This window comes from Coregonus clupeaformis, chromosome 20 (assembly GCF_020615455.1).
Source record: "Coregonus clupeaformis isolate EN_2021a chromosome 20, ASM2061545v1, whole genome shotgun sequence".
In the NCBI taxonomy this organism is placed as follows: Eukaryota; Metazoa; Chordata; class Actinopteri; order Salmoniformes; family Salmonidae; genus Coregonus; species Coregonus clupeaformis.
This window is the reverse complement of record NC_059211.1, coordinates 47,431,900-47,450,759: the sequence shown is the minus strand read 5'-3', so window position 1 is coordinate 47,450,759 and position 18,860 is coordinate 47,431,900. Positions and strand designations below refer to the sequence as shown.

The following is an 18,860-nucleotide window of genomic DNA, read 5'->3' as shown; positions in this document are numbered from 1 at the left end:
TCATCTTTCCCTCGATCCTGACTAGTCTCCCAGTCCCTGCAGCTGAAAAACATCCACACATGAATCTGCCACCACCATGCTTCACTGTAGGCAGGTTTCCTCCAGATGTGACGCTTGGCATTCAGGCCAAAGAGTTCAATCTTGGTTTCATCAGACCAGAGAATCTTGTATCTCATGGTCTGAGAGTCCTTTAGGTGCCTTTTGGCAAACTCCAAGCGGGCTGTCATGTGCCTTTTACTGAGGAGTGGCTTCCTTCTGGCCACTCTACCATAAAGGCCTGATTGGTGGAGTGCTGCAGAGATGGTTGACCTTCTGGAAGGTTCTCCCATCTCCACAGAGGAACTCTGGAGCTCTGTCAGAGTGACCATCGAGTTCTTGGTCACCTCCCTGATCAAGGCCCTTCTCCCCCGATTGCTCAGTTTGGCCAGGCGGCCAGCTCTAGGAAGCGGCTTGGTGGTTCCAAACTTCTTCCATTTAAGAATGATGGAGGCCACTGTGTTCTTGGGGACCTTCAATGCTGCAGACATTTTTTGGTACCTTTCCCCAGATCTGTGCCTCAACAAAATCCTGTCTCAGAGCTCTACGGACAATTCTTTCGACCTCATGGCTTGTTTTTTGCAATGACATGGACTGTCAACTGTGGGACCTTATATAGACAGGTGTGTGCCTTTCCAAATAATGTCCAATCATTTGAATTTACCACAGGTGGACTCCAATCAAGTTGTAGAAACATCTCAAGGATGATCAATGGAAACAGGATGCACCCAAGCTAAATTTCGAGTCTCATAGCAAAGGGTCTGAATACATATATAAATAAGGTATTTGTTTTTTATTTTTTATAAATGTACAAAACATTTATACAAACCTGTTTTTGCTTTGTCATTATGGGGTATTATTTGTAGATTTTTTAGGAATTTGTTTTATTTAATCCATTTTAGAATAAGGCTGTAATGTAACAAAATGTGGATAAAGTCAAGGTGTCTGAATACTTTCCGAATGCACTGTATGTTTATGTTCAATGTACACTAGGAGGTATAGGACCACATATGTTTAGCTCATGGTTTCAGGGATATGCAATATGTTGTTTATGGTGAATTTTATTGAATGAGAATGCATACAACGACCACAATGTATTGAGTACTAGTGTTAATATCCTCATGACCTTGAAAGAATAGTTAGGTTAAAATATACACTACCATTCAAAAGTTTGGGGTCACTTAGAAATGTCCTTGTTTTCCATGAAAACATACATGGAATTAGTTTGAATAGGAAATATAGCAAACTGCATAGGAAATGTAGTCATTGACAAGGTTAGAAATAATGATTTTTAATTGAAATAATAATTGTGTCCTTCAAATTTTGCTTTCGTCAAAGAATCCTCCATTTGCAGTAATTACAGCCTTGCAGACCTTTGGCATTCTAGTTGTCAATTTGTTGAGGTAATCTGAATAGATTTCACCCCATGCTTCCTGAAGCACCTCCCACAAGTTGGATTGGCTTGATGGGCACTTCTTACGGTCAAGCTGCTCCCACAACAGCTCAATAGGGTTGAGATCCGGTGCTGGCCTCTCCATTATAGACAGAATACCAGCTGACTGCTTCTTCCCTAAATAGTTCTTGCATAGTTTGGAGCTGTTGTAGGAGGAAATTGGCTCCAATCAAGCGCCGTCCAGATGGTATGGCATGGCGTTGCAAAATGGAGTGATAGCCTTCCTTCTTCAAGATCCCTTTTACCCTGTACAAATCTCCCACTTTACCACCACCAAAGCACCCCCAGACCATCACATTGCCTCCACCATGCTTGACAGATGGCATCAAGCACTCCTCCAGCATATTTTCATTTGGTCTGCGTCTCACAAATGTTCTTCTTTGTGATCCAAACACCTCAAACTTCGATTTGTCTGTCCAAAACACTTTTTTCCATTCTTCCTCTGTCTAGTGTCTATGTTATTTTGTCCATCTTAATCTTTTCTTTTTATTGGCCAGTCTGAGATATGGCTTTTTCTTTGCAACTCTGCCTAGAAGGTCAGCATCCCGCAGTCGCCTCTTCACTGTTGACGTTGAGACTGGTGTTTTGCGGGTACTATTTAATGAAGCTGCCAGTTGAGGACCTGTGAGGCGTCTGTTTCTCAAACTAGACACTCTAATGTATTTGTCCTCTTGCTCAGTTGTGCACCGGGGCCTCCCACTCCTTTTTCTATTCTGGTTAGAGCCAGTTTGCGCTGTTCTGTGAAGGGAGTAGTACACAGCGATAAACTTGGATTAGCAAACACAACGTGCCATTGGAACACAGCACTGATGGTTGCTGATAATGGGCCTCTGTACGCCTATGTAGATATTCCATTTAAAAATCAGCCATTTCCAGCTACAATAGCCATTTACAACATTAACAATGTCTACACTGTATTTCTGATCAATTTGATGTAATTTTTATGAACAAAAAAATTGCTTTTCTTTCAAAAACAAGGACATTTCTAAGTGACCCCAAACTTTTGAACGGTAGTGTATATTTGCCAAACGTTGTCTAAGCATCTATCAGAGTCCAAAACGTGTATGCATACGCACAGCAGTGTTCTAGAATATTGGACTGTTGGCTTTCATACTTTTCGAATTCTCAGCGCTGCTCAAGGAATTTCTCCAACCTTCACCCCATTCAAATGAATAGAGGACGTGTACTTGGAGCCGCGTTGGTTGGGAATTTGGGGAGTTGAACATTTGGGCTGTGCGTCCTCTGCAGACGGTGGTCTCAGAGCCACGTAGCTATGTCACAATGGGATGCCGCACTACCGTGTCTCTGTGTATGTGGACTCTGAATTACGCTTTAAAGCTTTATGCTGTGTACAGATGGCGTTGAATATTGACTGTCGGGTCATTTTGGACTAGCTCATGTAAACGTCTGCCAAACTTTAATTTTGTGACGAACTGTTCCTTTAATAAGCAGGTGCTAACTCCAGTCCGTGAGTACCCCCAACCGTACATATTATTGTTGTGGCCCCGGACAACACTGATTCTACTTGTCAACTAATCATCAAGCTCTTGACAAGTTGAATCAGGTGTTTTTGACCGCGCTACAACAAAAATGTGTGCTGTTGACTCGAGGACCGGAGTTCGGAGACACTGCTATAGAGCATATTCCACATTCTCCATTTATATCAACCTGGACTCAGGGGTAGACGTAACATAGTAAATGAAAATCCAGGGCACACAAATTAGTATGATATGTAACGTTTGGTCTGGTATGTATTCATTTGTGGATGTCCATCATCCATTTCGTATGATATGTTACAAATTACAATTCGCATGATGTGTTACGAATTACAATTCAAGATATGTTACGAATTGCAATTCCTACAATATGTTACGAATTTGCTAAACGTATGATATGTTACAAATTCAAATTTGTTGTGGTTAACATTAGCTAGGTGGCTAAAATAAGCTAGGTGGCTAACGTTAGCTAGGCTATAGGTTAGGTTTAGGGCTTAAGGATAGGGTTAAGGTTAGGGTTATGGTTAGGATTAAGGTTAAAGGGTTAAGGTTAGGGGAAGGGTTAGCTAACATGCTAAGTAGTTGCAAAGTAGCTAAAAAATAGTAAGTAGTTTGTAAAGTAAAGTGGCTAATTAGCTAAAATGCTAAAGTAGTCCGTGATGAGATTCGAACACGCAACCGTTGGGTTGCTAGACGTTATACGCCCGACCAACCACCCTCCTTTAGTTTTTGTCTTAAGTAACCTTCTGTCTTATGTAACCAAACATAACATATCATACTAATTTGAGTGTCTCTTGTTTCTTCACTCTTTCTTTCGCTTTCCCTCTCCCTTTATTTCTTGTTCTCTAGTACAAGCAAGTGGAGCAGTACATGTCTTTCCACAAACTGCCGGCTGACTTCCGACAGAAAATCCATGACTACTACGAACACAGATACCAGGGCAAGATGTTTGATGAGGAGAGCATCCTGGAGGAGCTTAATGAACCACTGCGGGAGGTAAAACAACCAAACACACCATCAAAACCCTGACAAGGTCTTACACTTAAAGAAAGGAACAAAGGAACCCCAAAAAATTGTATTCACAAATATGCCCATTAAGATGGCAAACTTCTGAAGTTCTGAACCTCTTCTTTTAAATCACTCAAAATCAAATCAAACTTTATTGGTCACATACGCCGAATACAACAGGTGTAGACTTTAAAGTGAAATGCTCACCTACGAGACCATTCCCAACAACGCAGAGTTAAAAAGTAAGACAAATATTTGCCAAATAAAAAAGGAAATAGTAACACAATAAAAACAATAACAAGGCAATATACAAGGAGTACCAGTACCGAGACAATGTGCAGGGTACCAGTCAAAAGTTTAGACACACCTACTCATTCAAGGGGTTTTCTTTATTTTTACTATTTTCTACATTGTAGAATAATAGTGAAAACATCAAAACTATGAAAAAACACATATGGAATCATGTAGTAACTAAAAAAAGTGTTAAACAAATGAAAATATATTTTAGATTTTAGATTCTTCAAAGTAGCCAAATCAAATCAAATGTTATCGGTCACATACACATGTTTAGCAGATGTTATTACGGGTGTAGCGAAATGCTTGTGTTTCTAGCTCCAACAGTGCAGTAATATCTTAACAATTCACAACAATACACACAATACACACAAATCTAAAAGTAAAAGAATGGAATTAAGAAATATATAAATATGAGGATGAGCAATGTTGGAGTGGCATAGACTAAAATACAGCAGAATAGAATACAGTATAGACATATGAGATGAGTAAAGCAAAAATATGTAAACATTATTAAAGTGACTAGTGTTCCATTATTAAAGTGGCCAGTGATTTCAAGTCTATGTAATAGGGCCGCAGCCTCTAAGGTGCAGGGTTACGTAACGGGTGGAAGCCGCCTAGTGATGGCTATTTAACAGTCTGATGGCCTTGAGATAGAAGCAGTTTTTCAGTCTCTTGGTCCCAGCTTGGATGCACCTGTACTGACCTCGCCTTCTGGATGATAGCGGGGGTGAACAGGCAGTGGCTCAGGTGGTTGTTGTCCTTGATTATCTTTTTGGCCTTCCTGTGACATCGGGTGCTGCAGGTGTCTTGGAGGGCGGGTAGTTTGCCCCTGGTGATGCGTTGAGCAGACCGCACCACCCTCTGGAGAGCCCTGCGGTTGCGGGCGGTGCTGTTGCCGTACCAGTTGGTGATACAGCCCGACAGGATGCTCTCAATTGTGCATCTGTAAAAGTGTGTGAGGGTTTTAGGTGCCAAGGCAAATTTTTCAGCCTCCTGAGGTTGAAGAGGCGCTGTTGCGCCTTCTTCATCACACTGTCTGTGTGGGTGGACCATTTCAGATCGTCAGTGATGTGTACGCCAAGGAACTTGAAGCTTTCCACCTTCTCCACTGCGGTCCCGTCGATGTGGATAGGGGCGTGCTCCCTCTGCTGTTTCCTGAAGTCCACAATCAGCTCCTTTGTTTTGTTGACGTTGAGTGAGAGGTCATTTTCCTGGCACCACACTCCCAGGGCCCTCACCTCCTCCCTGTAGGCTGTCTCATCATTGTTGGTAATCAGGCCTACTATTGTTGTGTTGTCTGCAAATTTGATAATTGAGGTGTGCGTGGCCACGCAGTCATGGGTGAACAGGAAGTACAGGAGGGGGCTGAGCACGCACCCTTGTGGGGCCCCTGTGTTGAGGATCAAGTGGAGGTGTTGTTTCCTACCTTCACCACCTGGGGGCGGCCCATCAGGAAGTCCAGGACCCAGTTGCATAGGGCGGGGTTCAGACCCAGGGCCCCGAGCTTAATGATGAGCTTGGAGGGTACTATGGTGTTGAATGCTGAGCTATTGTCGATGAACAGCATTCTTACATACGTATTTCTCTTGTCCAGATTGGATAGGGCAGTGCGATGGCGATTGCATTGTCTGTGGATCTATTGGGGCGGTAAGCAAATTTAAGTGGGTCTAGGGTGCCAGGTAAGGTAGAGGTGATATGATCCTTAACTAGCATCTCAAAGCACTTCATGATGACAGAAGTGAGTGCTACGGGGCGATAGTCATTTAGTTCAGTTACCTTTGCTTTCTTGGGAACAGGAACAATGGTGGACATCTTGAAGCAAGTGGGGACAGCAGACTGGGATAGGGAGAGATTGAATATGTCCGTAAACACTCCAGCCAGCTGGTGTGCGCATGCTCTGAGGACGCGGCTAGGTGTGCCGTCTGGGCCGGCAGCCTTGCTAGGGTTAACATTATTAAATGTCTTACTCACGTCGGCCACCGAGAAGGAAAGCCAACAGCCCTTGGTAGCGGGCCGCGTCGGTGGCACTGTGTTATCCTCAAAGTGGGCGAAGAAGGTGTTTAGCTTGTCTGGAAGGAAGACGCCGGTGTCCGCGACGTGGCTGGTTTTCCCTTTGTAGTCCGTGATTGTCTGTAGACCCTGCCACATACGTCTTGTGTCTGAGCCGTTGAATTGCAACTCCACATTGTCTCTCAACTGGCATTTTTACTGTTTGATTGCCTTACGGAGGGAATAACTACACTGTTTGTGTTCAGCCATATTCCCAGTCACCTTGCCATGGTTAAATGCGGTGGTTTGCGTTTTCAGTTTTGCGTGAATGCTGCCATCTATCCACGGTTTCTGGTTTGGGAAGGTTTTAATAGTCACAGTGGGTACAACATCTCCTATACACTTCCTGATGAACTCAGTCACCGTATCTGTGTATTCATCGTTGTTATTCTCTGAGGCTACCCGGAACATATCCCAGTCCACGTGATCAAAACAATCTTGAAGCATGGATTCCGATTGGTCAGACCAGCATTGAATAGTCCTTAGCACGGGTACTTCCTGTTTTGAGTTTCTGCCTATAGGAAGGGAGGAGCAAAATGGAGTCCTGATCAGATTTGCAGAAGGGAGGGCCTTGTAGGCATTTCGAAAAGCTGAGTAGCAGTGGTCTAATGTTTTCTCAGAGCGAGTGCTACGGTCAATGTGTTGGTAGAACTTTGGTAGCGTTTTCCTCAAATTTGCTTTGTTAAAATCCCCAGCTACAATAAATGCGCCCTCAGGATATATGGTTTCCAGTTTGCATAAAGTCCAGTGTAGTTCTTTGAGGGCCGTTGTAGTATCGGCTTGAGGGGGAATATACATGGCTGTGAGGATAACCGAAGAGAATTCTCTTGGGAGGAAATACGGTTGGCATTTGATTGTGAGGTATTCTAGGTCGGGTGAACAAAAGGTTTCTGTATGTTATCACAATCACACCACGAGTAGTTAATCATGAAACAAACACCCCGCCTTTCTTCTTCCCGGAGAGTTCTTTATTCCTATCTGCGCGATGTACTGAGAACCCAGCTGGCTGTATGGACGGGGACAGTATATCCCGAGAGAGCCATGTTTCCGTGAAATAGAGTATGTTACAATCCCTGATGTCTCTTTGGAAGGAGATTCTCTCCCTAAACTCGTCTACTTTATTATCCAGAGAATGAACATTAGCGAGTAATATACTCGGAAGCGGTGGATGGTGTGTGCGCCTCCTGAGTCGGACTAGAAGTCCACTCCGGATACCTCTTCTCCGCCGGCTGTGTTTTGGATCAGCCTCTGGAATCAGTTCAATTGCCCTGTGGGTACAAACAAAGGATCCATTTCGGGAAAGTCGTATTCCTGGTCGTAATGCTGGTGAGTTACCGCCGCTCTGATATCCAAAAGTTATTTCCGGCTCTATGTAAAAACACAAAAAGAATTCTGGCCTAATAATGTAAGAAATAACACACAAAAAAAACAAAATACTGCGAAGTTGCTTAGGAGCTAGAAGCATAGCTGCCCTATCTGTCGGAGCCATCTTGCCACCCTTTGCCTTGATGACAGCTTTGCACACTCTTGGCATTCTTTCAACCAGCTTCACCTGGAATGCTTTTCCAACAGTCTTGAAGGAGTTCCCACATATGCTGAGCACTTGTTGGCTGCTTTTCCTTCACTCTGCGGTCCAACTCATCCCAAGCCATCTCAATTGGGTTGAGGTCGGGTGATTGTGGAGGCCAGGTCATTTGATACAGCACTCCATCACTCTCCTTCTTGGTCAAATAGCCCTTACACAGCCTGGAGGTGTGTTGGGTCATTGTCCTGTTGAAAAACAAATGATAGTCCCACTAAGCGCAAACCAGATGGGATGGCATATCGCTGCAGAATGCTGTGGTAGCCATGCTGGTTAAGTGTGCCTTGAATTCTAAATAAATCACAGACAGTGTCACCAGCAAAGCACCATCATACAACCTCCTCCACGCTTTACAGTGGGAACCACACATGCAGAGATCATCCGTTCACCAAAAATTCACATTTGGGCTCATCAGACCAAAGGACAGATTTCCACTGGTCTAATGTCCATTGCTCGTGTTTCTTGGCCCAAGAAAGTCTCTTCTTTAGTAGTGGTTTCATTGCAGCAATTCGACCATGAAGGCCTGATTCACACAGTCTCCTCTGAACAGTTGATGTTGAGATGTGTCTGCTACTTGAACTCTGTGAAGCATTTATTTGGGCTGCAATTACTGAGGCTGGTAACTCTAATGAACTTATCCTCTGCAGCAGAGGTAATTCCGGGTCTTCCTTTCCTGTGGCGGTCCTCATGAGAGCCAGTTTCATCATAGAGCTTGATGGTTTTGCGACTGCACTTGAAGAAACTTTCAAAGTTCTTGAAATGTTCCGGATTGACTGACCTTCATGTCTTAAAGTAATGATGGACTGTCGTTTCTCTTTGCTTATTTGAGCTTTTCTTGCCATAATATGGACTTGGTCTTTTACCAAATAAGGCTATCTTCTGTACACCACCACTACCTTGTCACAACACAACTGATTGTCTCAAACTTAATTCCACAAATTAACTTTTAACAAAGCACACCTGTTAATTGAAATGCATTCCAGGTGACTACCTCATGAAGCTGGTTGAGAGAATGCCAAGAGTGTGCAAAGCTGTCATCAAGGCAAAGGGTGGCTACTTTGAAGAATCTCAAATATAAAATATATTTTGATTTGTTTAACACTTTTTCAGTTACTACATGATTCCATATGTGTTATTTCATAGTAGAATGAGTAGGTGTGTCCAAACTTTTGACTGGTACTGTACATGTGGTAGGGGTAAAAGTGACTAGGCAATCAGTAAATATAATAAACAGAGCAGCAGCAGCGTATGTGAAGTGTGAAAGTGTGTCTGTGTGTGTGTGTATGTATGGTGATCTTAGGCCTGTGTGCGGCTGCTCGGCCATGGAAACCCATTTCATGAAGCTCCCGACGAACAGTTCTTGTGCTGACGTTGCTTCCAGAGGCAGTTTGGAACTCAGTAGTGAATGTTGCAACCAAGGACAGACGGTTTTGGAGAGCGTCAGCACTCGGCGGTCTCGTTCTGTGAGCTTTTGTGGCCTACCACTTCGCGGCTGAGCCGTTGTTGCGCCTAGATGTTTCCACTTCAGAATAACAACACTTACAGTTTACCGGGGCAGCTCTAGCAGGGCAGAAATTTTACGAACTGACTTGTTGGATAGATGCCATCCTATGACGGTGCCACGTTGAAAGTCACTGAGCTCTTCCGTAAGGCCATTCTACTGCCAATGTTTGTCTATGAAGATTGGATGGCTGTGTGCTCGATTTTATAGACCTGTCAGCAACGAGTGTGGCTGAAATAGCCTAATCCACTAATTTGAAGGGGTGTCCACATACTTTTGTATATGTAGTGTATGTTAGTCTTAGACGTAACAATTCAAATTCAGTTACATTAATTGTATTTTCCCTCAGGAAATTGTAAACTTCAACTGCCGTAAGCTGGTGGCATCCATGCCCCTGTTTGCCAATGCCGACCCCAACTTTGTGACAGCCATGTTGACTAAGCTCCGCTTCGAGGTCTTCCAGCCCGGTGATTACATCATCAGGGAGGGCACCATCGGCAAGAAGATGTACTTCATCCAACACGGTGTGACCAGCGTGCTGACCAAAGGAACCATGGGCGTGAAGCTTTCTGATGGATCCTACTTTGGAGGTATGCTCAACAATATCAGACCTTTTTTATGTTTGCTGGCTACTGCTGCTGAAAAACATATTATATAAACTATTTTCTGTTCTATTTCATTCTATTCAATTCTATTCTATTCTATCGTGGTGCTGATAACACACATCTACTATAGGACAGAAGTTACATAAGGTACAGTACATTCATGTAGACTTAACTTAATTCATGTAGACTTTTCTCCCTCTAAATCAGGGATCATCAACTAGATTCAGCCGCAGGCTGATTTTATTCTTGAGCGGATGGTCGGGGGGCCTGAACGTAATTACGAATAATTTGTAGACTGCAACATTGACCGCAAGAAGCCCAAACAGATAAAACATTTGTATACGATCTATTATGCAAGGAATACTTGGGAACAGTTTTCCTAAATTAAAATTACTTGGAGCTGATTTCCTGGTGTTTTTACAGTCTTTATGTCCAACATAAATCCACCTGCGGGCCTAATTCGGCCCGAGGTCTCCCAGTTGGGGAACCCTGCTCTAAATCCTACGGTCCAACTCACCAACGTCGTAACCATGTTTATATAAAAATTGTAGCAGGCAAGATAATAAAATAAAAACACCCTGACATTTGACTTCTTCTCGCTAGTCTTTTAGCCCCGCAGCCAGTTTTGTCCCACTTTCCCATGCAGCTTGTCCTCCTCCCTGCCTGTTTTGGGACACAGCGCTGCTGTTGATCGACAAAAAAAGCACTCATTTTTCCAGTGTCTCTGGGCCATGGTCTGGGGGCATTCTTCACATCCGGCTCCTCTTCAGAAGAGAAGAGTTCAGTTTAGTGGTGCTGTGGGTTGGGCTGTGAGGTGCCAGGAGCCAAGGGCGGATGCTGAAGGAGTGTCAGAGATCTACAGCAGCACACACGGCCCATTAATAACAGCTAATTAGTCCATGGAACACTGATGACAGAGCAATTAGTAATGTCAACCGTCAATGTTCAAAGGCGAGCCTTTATGCTGTATGCCACCAGGAAGCCAACCCTTTTCTACATGGCATGGACTAGGCGCAAACTTTAATCAGAATGTCTGTTGGATTTGTGGTGGTATTTATTGATTCATCTGCTATTATTTACAATTAATATTATTACTGGAGAAGATACTGTATTTTTGTCCTGTTGTTGTAGTATGATGAGGGAATATGGAAAGAAGGTAGAAACTATGTACTGTAATAGTTGCCCTAAGATAATAAATTAAATGTCGGCATAAGGGATCTATACACCATCTCTACACAACATGGCCCATATTTGCCATAATTTGTTTTTAAAGGGGGAAATACCGGAGTGAGTAAGAGGGTGTAGTAGGGTCAGAATCACATCCCAGCACTGTGTTCTGCTGCTTGCCTCTGCAGCGCTCGGCACACTGGAGAGAACGGAATCTCATTAATCTTGTGAAGAACTGTAAATCCCACATCAGATAGTGGAGAGACACAGGGCCGCGTTGACACTCAAGGTCACACTTTAATACCCTGTGAATAAGGAGCCATTTTGAGGGGGAGCAGGGGTGGAGAGTGTTTGTCACTGGGGCTTAATGACAAGATTATTATGTAAATGTATAACTCATGAATGGAACATCCCTTTGTTGCTCTTTAATGGTGTGTGGGCCTCTGTTCAGCCGGCAGCAGCTGATCTTTTACTTGACTGCACTTCTTGTTAATTCCTCTTTTTCCATGGTCCCCGGGGGGGGGTTGCCTACCACTGTAGAGGCTGATATGTAGAATGCAGCCAGAGCAGCGCCCCCATGCATACAGTAAATTACATTCCAGTGGGTTTTTTCTTCACTGAGAGCCAGAGGATACCCTTCACACGCGACAGAGAGCGAAGGGGGAGAACGGGGAGGCAGCAGAGTAAAAAGAGCATATGGTTGTCAAGACAACCATCAGCCACAGGCCAGAGACTGAAGGGTAACACCTGAATGTAATGAACCTTGGCCCTACCACGTCTCCAACCCTGGAGCTCCCTCCCTACGCTGAGCTGTCTCGGCTGGGTCTTTGGTTGAAATGCCTTTCTCCTCTCTCTATATTCATGCTCTTTATCGTCTCAGTAAATGACCCATTTCCACATGTGATAAATTGATACTGTAGGATGGTGTGTGCTTTGAATTCTAGTGTAGCAGTGTTTTATAAGCTAGAAATCAGAAGAATAATGAGTGTGACATGTCTAAGGGACCTTTGTCATGGGATCATGACATTCGAATGGCTCATGTTTCTTTGACATGTTTTCTGTAGCTTAGTTAGCTGAGTAGTAATTGTGTCTGTCTCTGACCGTTTCTGACCCTCCTGTCTTTCTCTCTCTCTCTCTCTCCCTCAGAGATCTGTCTATTGACCCGAGGCAGACGGACGGCCAGTGTGCGGGCGGACACGTACTGCCGTCTCTACTCCCTGTCTGTGGATAACTTCAATGAGGTGCTGGAGGAGTACCCCATGATGAGGCGCGCCTTCGAGACCGTGGCCATCGACCGACTGGACCGGATAGGTGAGACCAGCCTACCACTGACCAGTAAATAAGCCACTGACCCACACAGGATTAGCTATGGGCATAGTTGAGGCATTTTGTCATTCATAGAATCAGCAGAACAAAAACAGATATACTGTATTCTATCAATGGAACCTATTGTAATTATGCCATTAATAATTTCTCTTTGACTTCCCTGGTTTCTTTGATTTCATTTTAGACCCTTTATTTAGATGCAGCTGCTGTATCTTCAGGATATGACTTTCACAAGATATGATTATTATTTCAAAATGACTGAGTGTGCCATACTCCCCTGGGTTTGCTGTAAATGTGCTCTCAGGAGGAGTGATGCTCATTTGTGAAAATGACTGCTCAGCACACTGTCTAAACAGCTCGCTATGCTCTCCTCTTCTGTGTGGAAGGGAGGAAGGTACCGTATTTTCTCTTGGTTTCTCCGTTACCTCCAGTGTTGCTACGCTGTCAGTCACTCAGCTATCATCAGAAAGCACCTGGTTAGTGAATTCCGAGCTCTGAGTGTAAACATATAATTTACTAAACTAAATTGACTAAACCCCCCACCGCCTCCAAGGTCAATGTGATGCTGATGTCACCGCTCGGTGACGTGCAGGGGCCCTGCATCCACCACCTGCCAGTGGTTGCCATAGCAGCCAGATTCCACATCAAGTACGAGACGTTTGGTTTCACACATTTGGAGGAGATTGAGTTGTCTTTGATCTTTGACAACAGATGAACACCTAACCTGAATAGAGCATATGGGAACACTGGAAGATGAATATTCTGTTTAACCCATTCATGTCCGTAACGGAAATGTCCAATTTCCTTTTGTGCACTTGTTCTCTGAGCTTACTGATGGACGTATCTGAAGACATTTTTGTAATCGGCCAAAGCATTTGCCTTTTTGATATTGCACTATATTTTGTCTCCAGGTTACTGTTTTTACGCATTTTATGAATCAAGTCATGTGAATGAATACATGTTCAAATTATCAGATCTTAATAAATGTTGGTATATAGATTGTCCGGAACAATATATACACTGAGTATACCACGCATTAGGAACACCTTCAGAACAGCCTATCCAAAGACATCCCCACACACTCTCTTTCACACACACACCCCTAGAGTACATGCAGTATAAGGACATCCAATGCAAGTCAATGAAGACTGGAGAGTGAGTCATTTTATATACACTATATTGCCTGGGCCAATATACATACACTGAGTGTAAAAAACATTAGGAACACATGCTCTTTCCATGGAAGTATGATAGATAATGACAATATGGTCTGTTTAGACTCTAACTATGATGACATCAAATGTTTTGCATTTATACCAAACAGAATTTGATTTGTGGCGCGTTTTGATATTGTACTAAATATGTTAAAAGGAGCTGAATGGGTTAATTCGTCTACTGTTTAGCTATTCACTAGATTGACTGACAACAGAAGCGTCCTGGATCAAAGGCTTAGTATTTTAAGTGGCCAGACTAAAAAGTAACTGGCGGGTAGAAAGCTAATTAATTCCAAATCTAAACAGTAATTCAGAGGATGACAATTATCTGTTAACCTTGGAGTTCTTTTGGAACACAGTCTTTTTCCAAAGAAATCATGTTTATAATGTCTTGTAGCTTACACAATGTCAGGATAGGAGACTATGATCCTCCTGTTTAGCTGATCAGTGTGTGTACTAATGTGTTCTGGTGCCTTTAGATGTCTATGGAAGAGACAGTAGACTAGACTCATTGACCTCTATCCTGACCCTAAGGAAACATAATGGACTTGGCCCTTTTGGCCTGGAGCCTATAGCAGCCACCCACTCTGCAGTCAACTGGACTGTGTTGTACCATGCTAGCTAGTTCTGCAGCTTGAATTAGAGTTAGAGTTCTTCTCCCAGTCCCTCAGACTCATGTTTAAATTCTACCTGATGTTTTCATGTGGGTGTCACTCTATTAGTTTTTTTTTAAAAGCCCGATAGAGACGGAAAAGTTGAAAATCCCCTGCTGATGGGGGAAAAACAGAAAGTAAAGATGAAACTCCGAAACATGAGATGGGGGGTGGAAGTAATAATCCTGAGAGTTTTTTAATGCGTGTTCAACTGGAAAAAATGTAAACGCTGGGGAGACGAGAGAGATGGATCTGCAACCTCACTGGCTGCCTGCGTGAGCTCCGTGAAGGAGGAAATTTCAGCTGCAAATAGATTTCTCCCCCAGCACCACCACCAACTCAGGCCCACACAGCCACTACACACATGCACATGCCACAGGCACATGTTGCTCCACCTCACGTCTGAAAAAACACAGGCCACCCATCCTCACCCCAGGTGTGTGAGGGGTCAGACTGAACATACCGTGACAGAAAGGTCATAGGGCCTTTGTGTTTACAATTCAGGTGGTGCATGCTAGAGCTGGGATGATTAACCGAAAATTGCAGACACCGACATTGCCCGCACACAAGCATTTGGCTTACGTCCGTAAACTGGTGATTAGGCTACACAATGTTTTTGGGGGTTCTATTCAAACCATTATTTGGTCAACTGTAATGTGTATTAACCTGCTTCCTGCAATGAAAGTATCTGCCCCTCCGTCCCTGTTTCGCTGCCCGCTCTCAATCCCTCCCCCCACCTTGTGCACGGAGTGAAGGGAGCATACGACCAACATTTTAAAATGTAATTGCAGGAAAAACACTGTTTGCCTAATGTTACTGTTGTTAAAGAGAGTGGAGTCTCAGCTTTCTGAATGTATACAAAATATTTCTCAACACTCAATATTGAGAAAATACCACCACTTTACAAACAGAGTATGTAATTGAGGTAATGCTTGGCGGAACAGAGCGCACCATTTGTGGTGAATTCAAGTGCCTATATAGGCCTACCAATGGAAAGTTTTTGTTGGACATTAATTAGATCAACAAAAAAAAAATATATATATTTATTGTTATCGAGCAAAATGGGTCAAGAATTCAATTGATCACAATATGACGTTTTGTCCATATCACTCAGCTCCAGTACATACTGTAGAGGCACACACACAACACAAACAAGTTAAAACATCCACAGTGAACTCACTGACACATACGGAGGCTCGAGCGTCTCTTCCCTTCTCAGTGCAAAATTACCGTCTGTGAATTCAATAGCGAAGGTGCATAAAGATGGCTGCCCCCATGTACTTACCACAAATGCCTAATTTGCTAAGTTTGCTGTATTGTACAGTGCTCGCCGTTACTCTTTTTTGTATTGGCATTAGCACAGGATACAAGATTCCAATTTTAGCTCCAAGACGGCGGCATTTCTTATTTTTAATTTTTGTAGATTGTGCCGATTTACACTATAGGCACATTGAACCATGTCGCGCGCGTAGATTAAAAAGTATGTGGATAGTGCTAAAACAATGGCGTCATATCTGAATTCCTCCATTTTTATGCACCTTTGCCATTACAGACAACCTCTAGATAGGCAGACTGAAAGGAGATATGAATACTGTATGTCTGTCCTGATCAGGTTAACTCCTTCCAGCTGCCCCATACTCTGTTCTGCTATGCCAGCAACTTCTCTAATACCAACTAATCAGGAGGGAGAATGCGATTACTGTAGGGCATTATCAGGAGTATTCAATGGACCATTTGGCTGTTTATTACTTTGTATAATGTATTGATTGTGCTGATTCTACAGTGGAACAGTGTCTGCTCAGGTAACAGAGTCTTATCTCTCCTCTCCTCTTCTATTTTCCGTCCTCAGGGAAGAAGAACTCAATCCTAATGCACAAGGTTCAGCATGACCTCAACTCGGGTGTCTTCAACAACCGAGAGAACGAAATTATACAGGAGATTGTGAAATATGACCGTGAGATGGTGCAGCAGGTGGACCTGCAGAGGCCTCGTGCCATGTCCATGTCCAACCCCCCCACGCACGGGGGCATCTTTGCTCCTCCAGCCCCACCCCAGAGCTCAGCCATCGCCACCCTCCAGCAGGCTGTGGCCATGAGCTTCTGTCCCCCCATGGCAGGCCCTCTGGTAGGGGCCGGGGCCCTGCAGTCCCCCCGGATGGTGCGGAGGTTCCAGGTGATGCAGAGCTTGTCGGCCTCCCCTCCTCCCCAGACTCAGCAGACCATGCAGCCCCAGCTACACGCCGGTGGTGCCTTCGCCTCGGCCCTCTCCAGCCCCCCCATCCAGAGTCCCCTAGCTGCTGGGGGACGGACATTCCAGTACGGCCCCTCTTCTGGCTCCCAGCTCTCCCTGGTCCAGCAGATCATGCCCAGCCCCCCATACAGGCCCAACACCCATAACAGCTCCCGCTCTCTGCACATGGGTAGTCTGAGTCAGGACACCAGGGCACTTTCTGCCTCTCAGCCCTCCCTGCCCCAGGGAGGGGCTCAACCCGTGGCCCCGAGCCCACCACCGTCCAACCGTGTTTCCTCAACATCCATTGGGCCACCACAGACCCCCTCGGGCCCTGCAGGGGTCAGGAGCGCTGTGACTCATAGGATGGTGCTGCCCCACCAGATGTCTGTCGGGGCGTTTCCTCTAGCCTCCCTCCCAGGGACTCTGACATCGCTGGGGACAGGCATGGGAGTGGACATGGGAGCAGGCTTGGCGTCAGCCCTGCCAGACACGGGATTACCCAAAAAGGACTCCAAAGCCAGCCACCCTGAGACAGACCATGTCAGATCGAGGCTATCTTCAAATTTGTGACCTTTATTCGATTTCTGTAGAGCCAGGGCTTTTTGGTTGTGGGAACTGTGGAAGGTTTTGTCCTTCTACCCTATAATCTCCCCTCTCCCTGTCACACGGGGCTGAATATGACTATAAGAATGTATGATGTGTGACTGGGAGAGGGAGTGGGAGACCGGAGCTGAAAGACAATGTATGACTAACAATATAGTTATCAGAGGTGGGATGTTTCTACTCCACCCACAGACATAGACAGTAGATACCGACCGTACGTAGTGGTAGCACCTTCTCCCCACATCTCTCCTTTATTTACTCTCTTTACTGTAACCATATTCAACATAAATAACACGCATCTCTCAACCACTATCTATATAGTCAAACAATACAAACTGTCAGGGACAAGAAGAAAATCAGGGACCTGCTTCAGATGACAATGATGACGTCAACGCTTTGCAGAAGTTGTTCTGGGATTTCCTCTTTTCTCTACGGACTGGTTTTAACAAAAGTTCTACTCATGTCACTGTAATATTGTTTCAGAAAGAAAATGTTTTTTTGAAACCACGTCTTAAATTGATGCATTCAAAGGCTCAAACAAGATTTTTGTTTTTTTTGACCAGTTGGGTTTAAACAAAATGTTGCGTTGTATAAATGGGATTAATAATATATTACTGAAAAATTACTGAACAGATCATTTCACTGCCTTGATTTCAACATTTGAAGCCATATCATTAGTGTGTGTGTGTGTGTGTGTGTGTGTGTGTGTGTGTGTGTGTGTGTGTGTGTGCGCGTGCATGAGTGTCTTTATAAGGAATTAATATTTATAAAATATATCTTCCCCCTTTCTCAAATGGTATTTGCAGATGACAGTGTAGGTATAATTTCAGTGTCTACAGCCTACATTTCATTCTGGCTTGGCCTCTTCAAAACACTACAACTAGAGAAAATGTCCCAGTTCTTCCATGGCCTGCACACTCACCAAATATGTCACCCATTGAGCATGTTTGGGATGCTCTGGATCGATGTGTATGACAGCGTGTTCCAGTTCCTGCCAATTTCCAGCAACTTGACACAGCCATTGAAGAGGAGTGGGACAACATTCCACAGGCAACAATCAACAGCCTGATCAACTCTAAGCGAAGGAGATGTGTCGCGCTGCATGAGGGAAATGGTGGTCACACCAGATACTGACTGGTTTTCTGATCCACACCCTTACCTTTTTTCTTAGGTATCTGTGAACAACAGATGCATATCTGTATTCCCAGTCATGTGAAATCCATAGATTAGGGCCTAATGAATTTACTTCAATTGACTGATTTCCTTATGAACTGTAACTCAGTAAAACCTTTGAAATTGTTTCATGTTGCGTTTATACTGTATTTTTGTTTAGTATACAATCCATTTACAATCCTATCTGAAGCATGTTCATTTTGTCAGGGTAGAATCACAGTTATCCTCTCCAATAGCTAAATTTGATGTCATGTGTTTAGCCTTTTCCTAACATGTTTCCTTGCCTAATTGTGATTTCAGTTGTAACTTGAATAAATAAATGAAGCAATAACAAGCAGAATAAGAAAGAGTCCTTGATGTTTTGGTTTACATTTCCAGGAAGAGACTTTGAAATAACTTAAAACCCTTATATTAACTGGTCAAATTCTACAACAATTAGTACATGTTTTAACGATTAAACTTGTG

The 18,860-nt window shown here is 43.9% G+C and overlaps 1 protein-coding gene across 1 annotated transcript in view; it reads left to right on the top strand.

The window, feature by feature from the left end:
• The window catches only part of hcn2b (hyperpolarization activated cyclic nucleotide-gated potassium channel 2b), a 70,110-nt gene extending 52,010 nt beyond the window's left edge, over positions 1 to 18,100 (top strand). The window contains exons 5-8 of the mRNA XM_041839598.2: positions 3,835 to 3,981; positions 9,772 to 10,012; positions 12,341 to 12,505; positions 16,237 to 18,100. Coding sequence (XP_041695532.2) covers positions 3,835 to 3,981; positions 9,772 to 10,012; positions 12,341 to 12,505; positions 16,237 to 17,189 — 1,506 coding nt within the window. The 3' untranslated portion in view covers positions 17,190 to 18,100. The remainder of the gene's footprint in view (positions 1 to 3,834; positions 3,982 to 9,771; positions 10,013 to 12,340; positions 12,506 to 16,236) is intronic.
• The last annotated feature ends 760 nt before the right edge of the window (positions 18,101 to 18,860 follow it).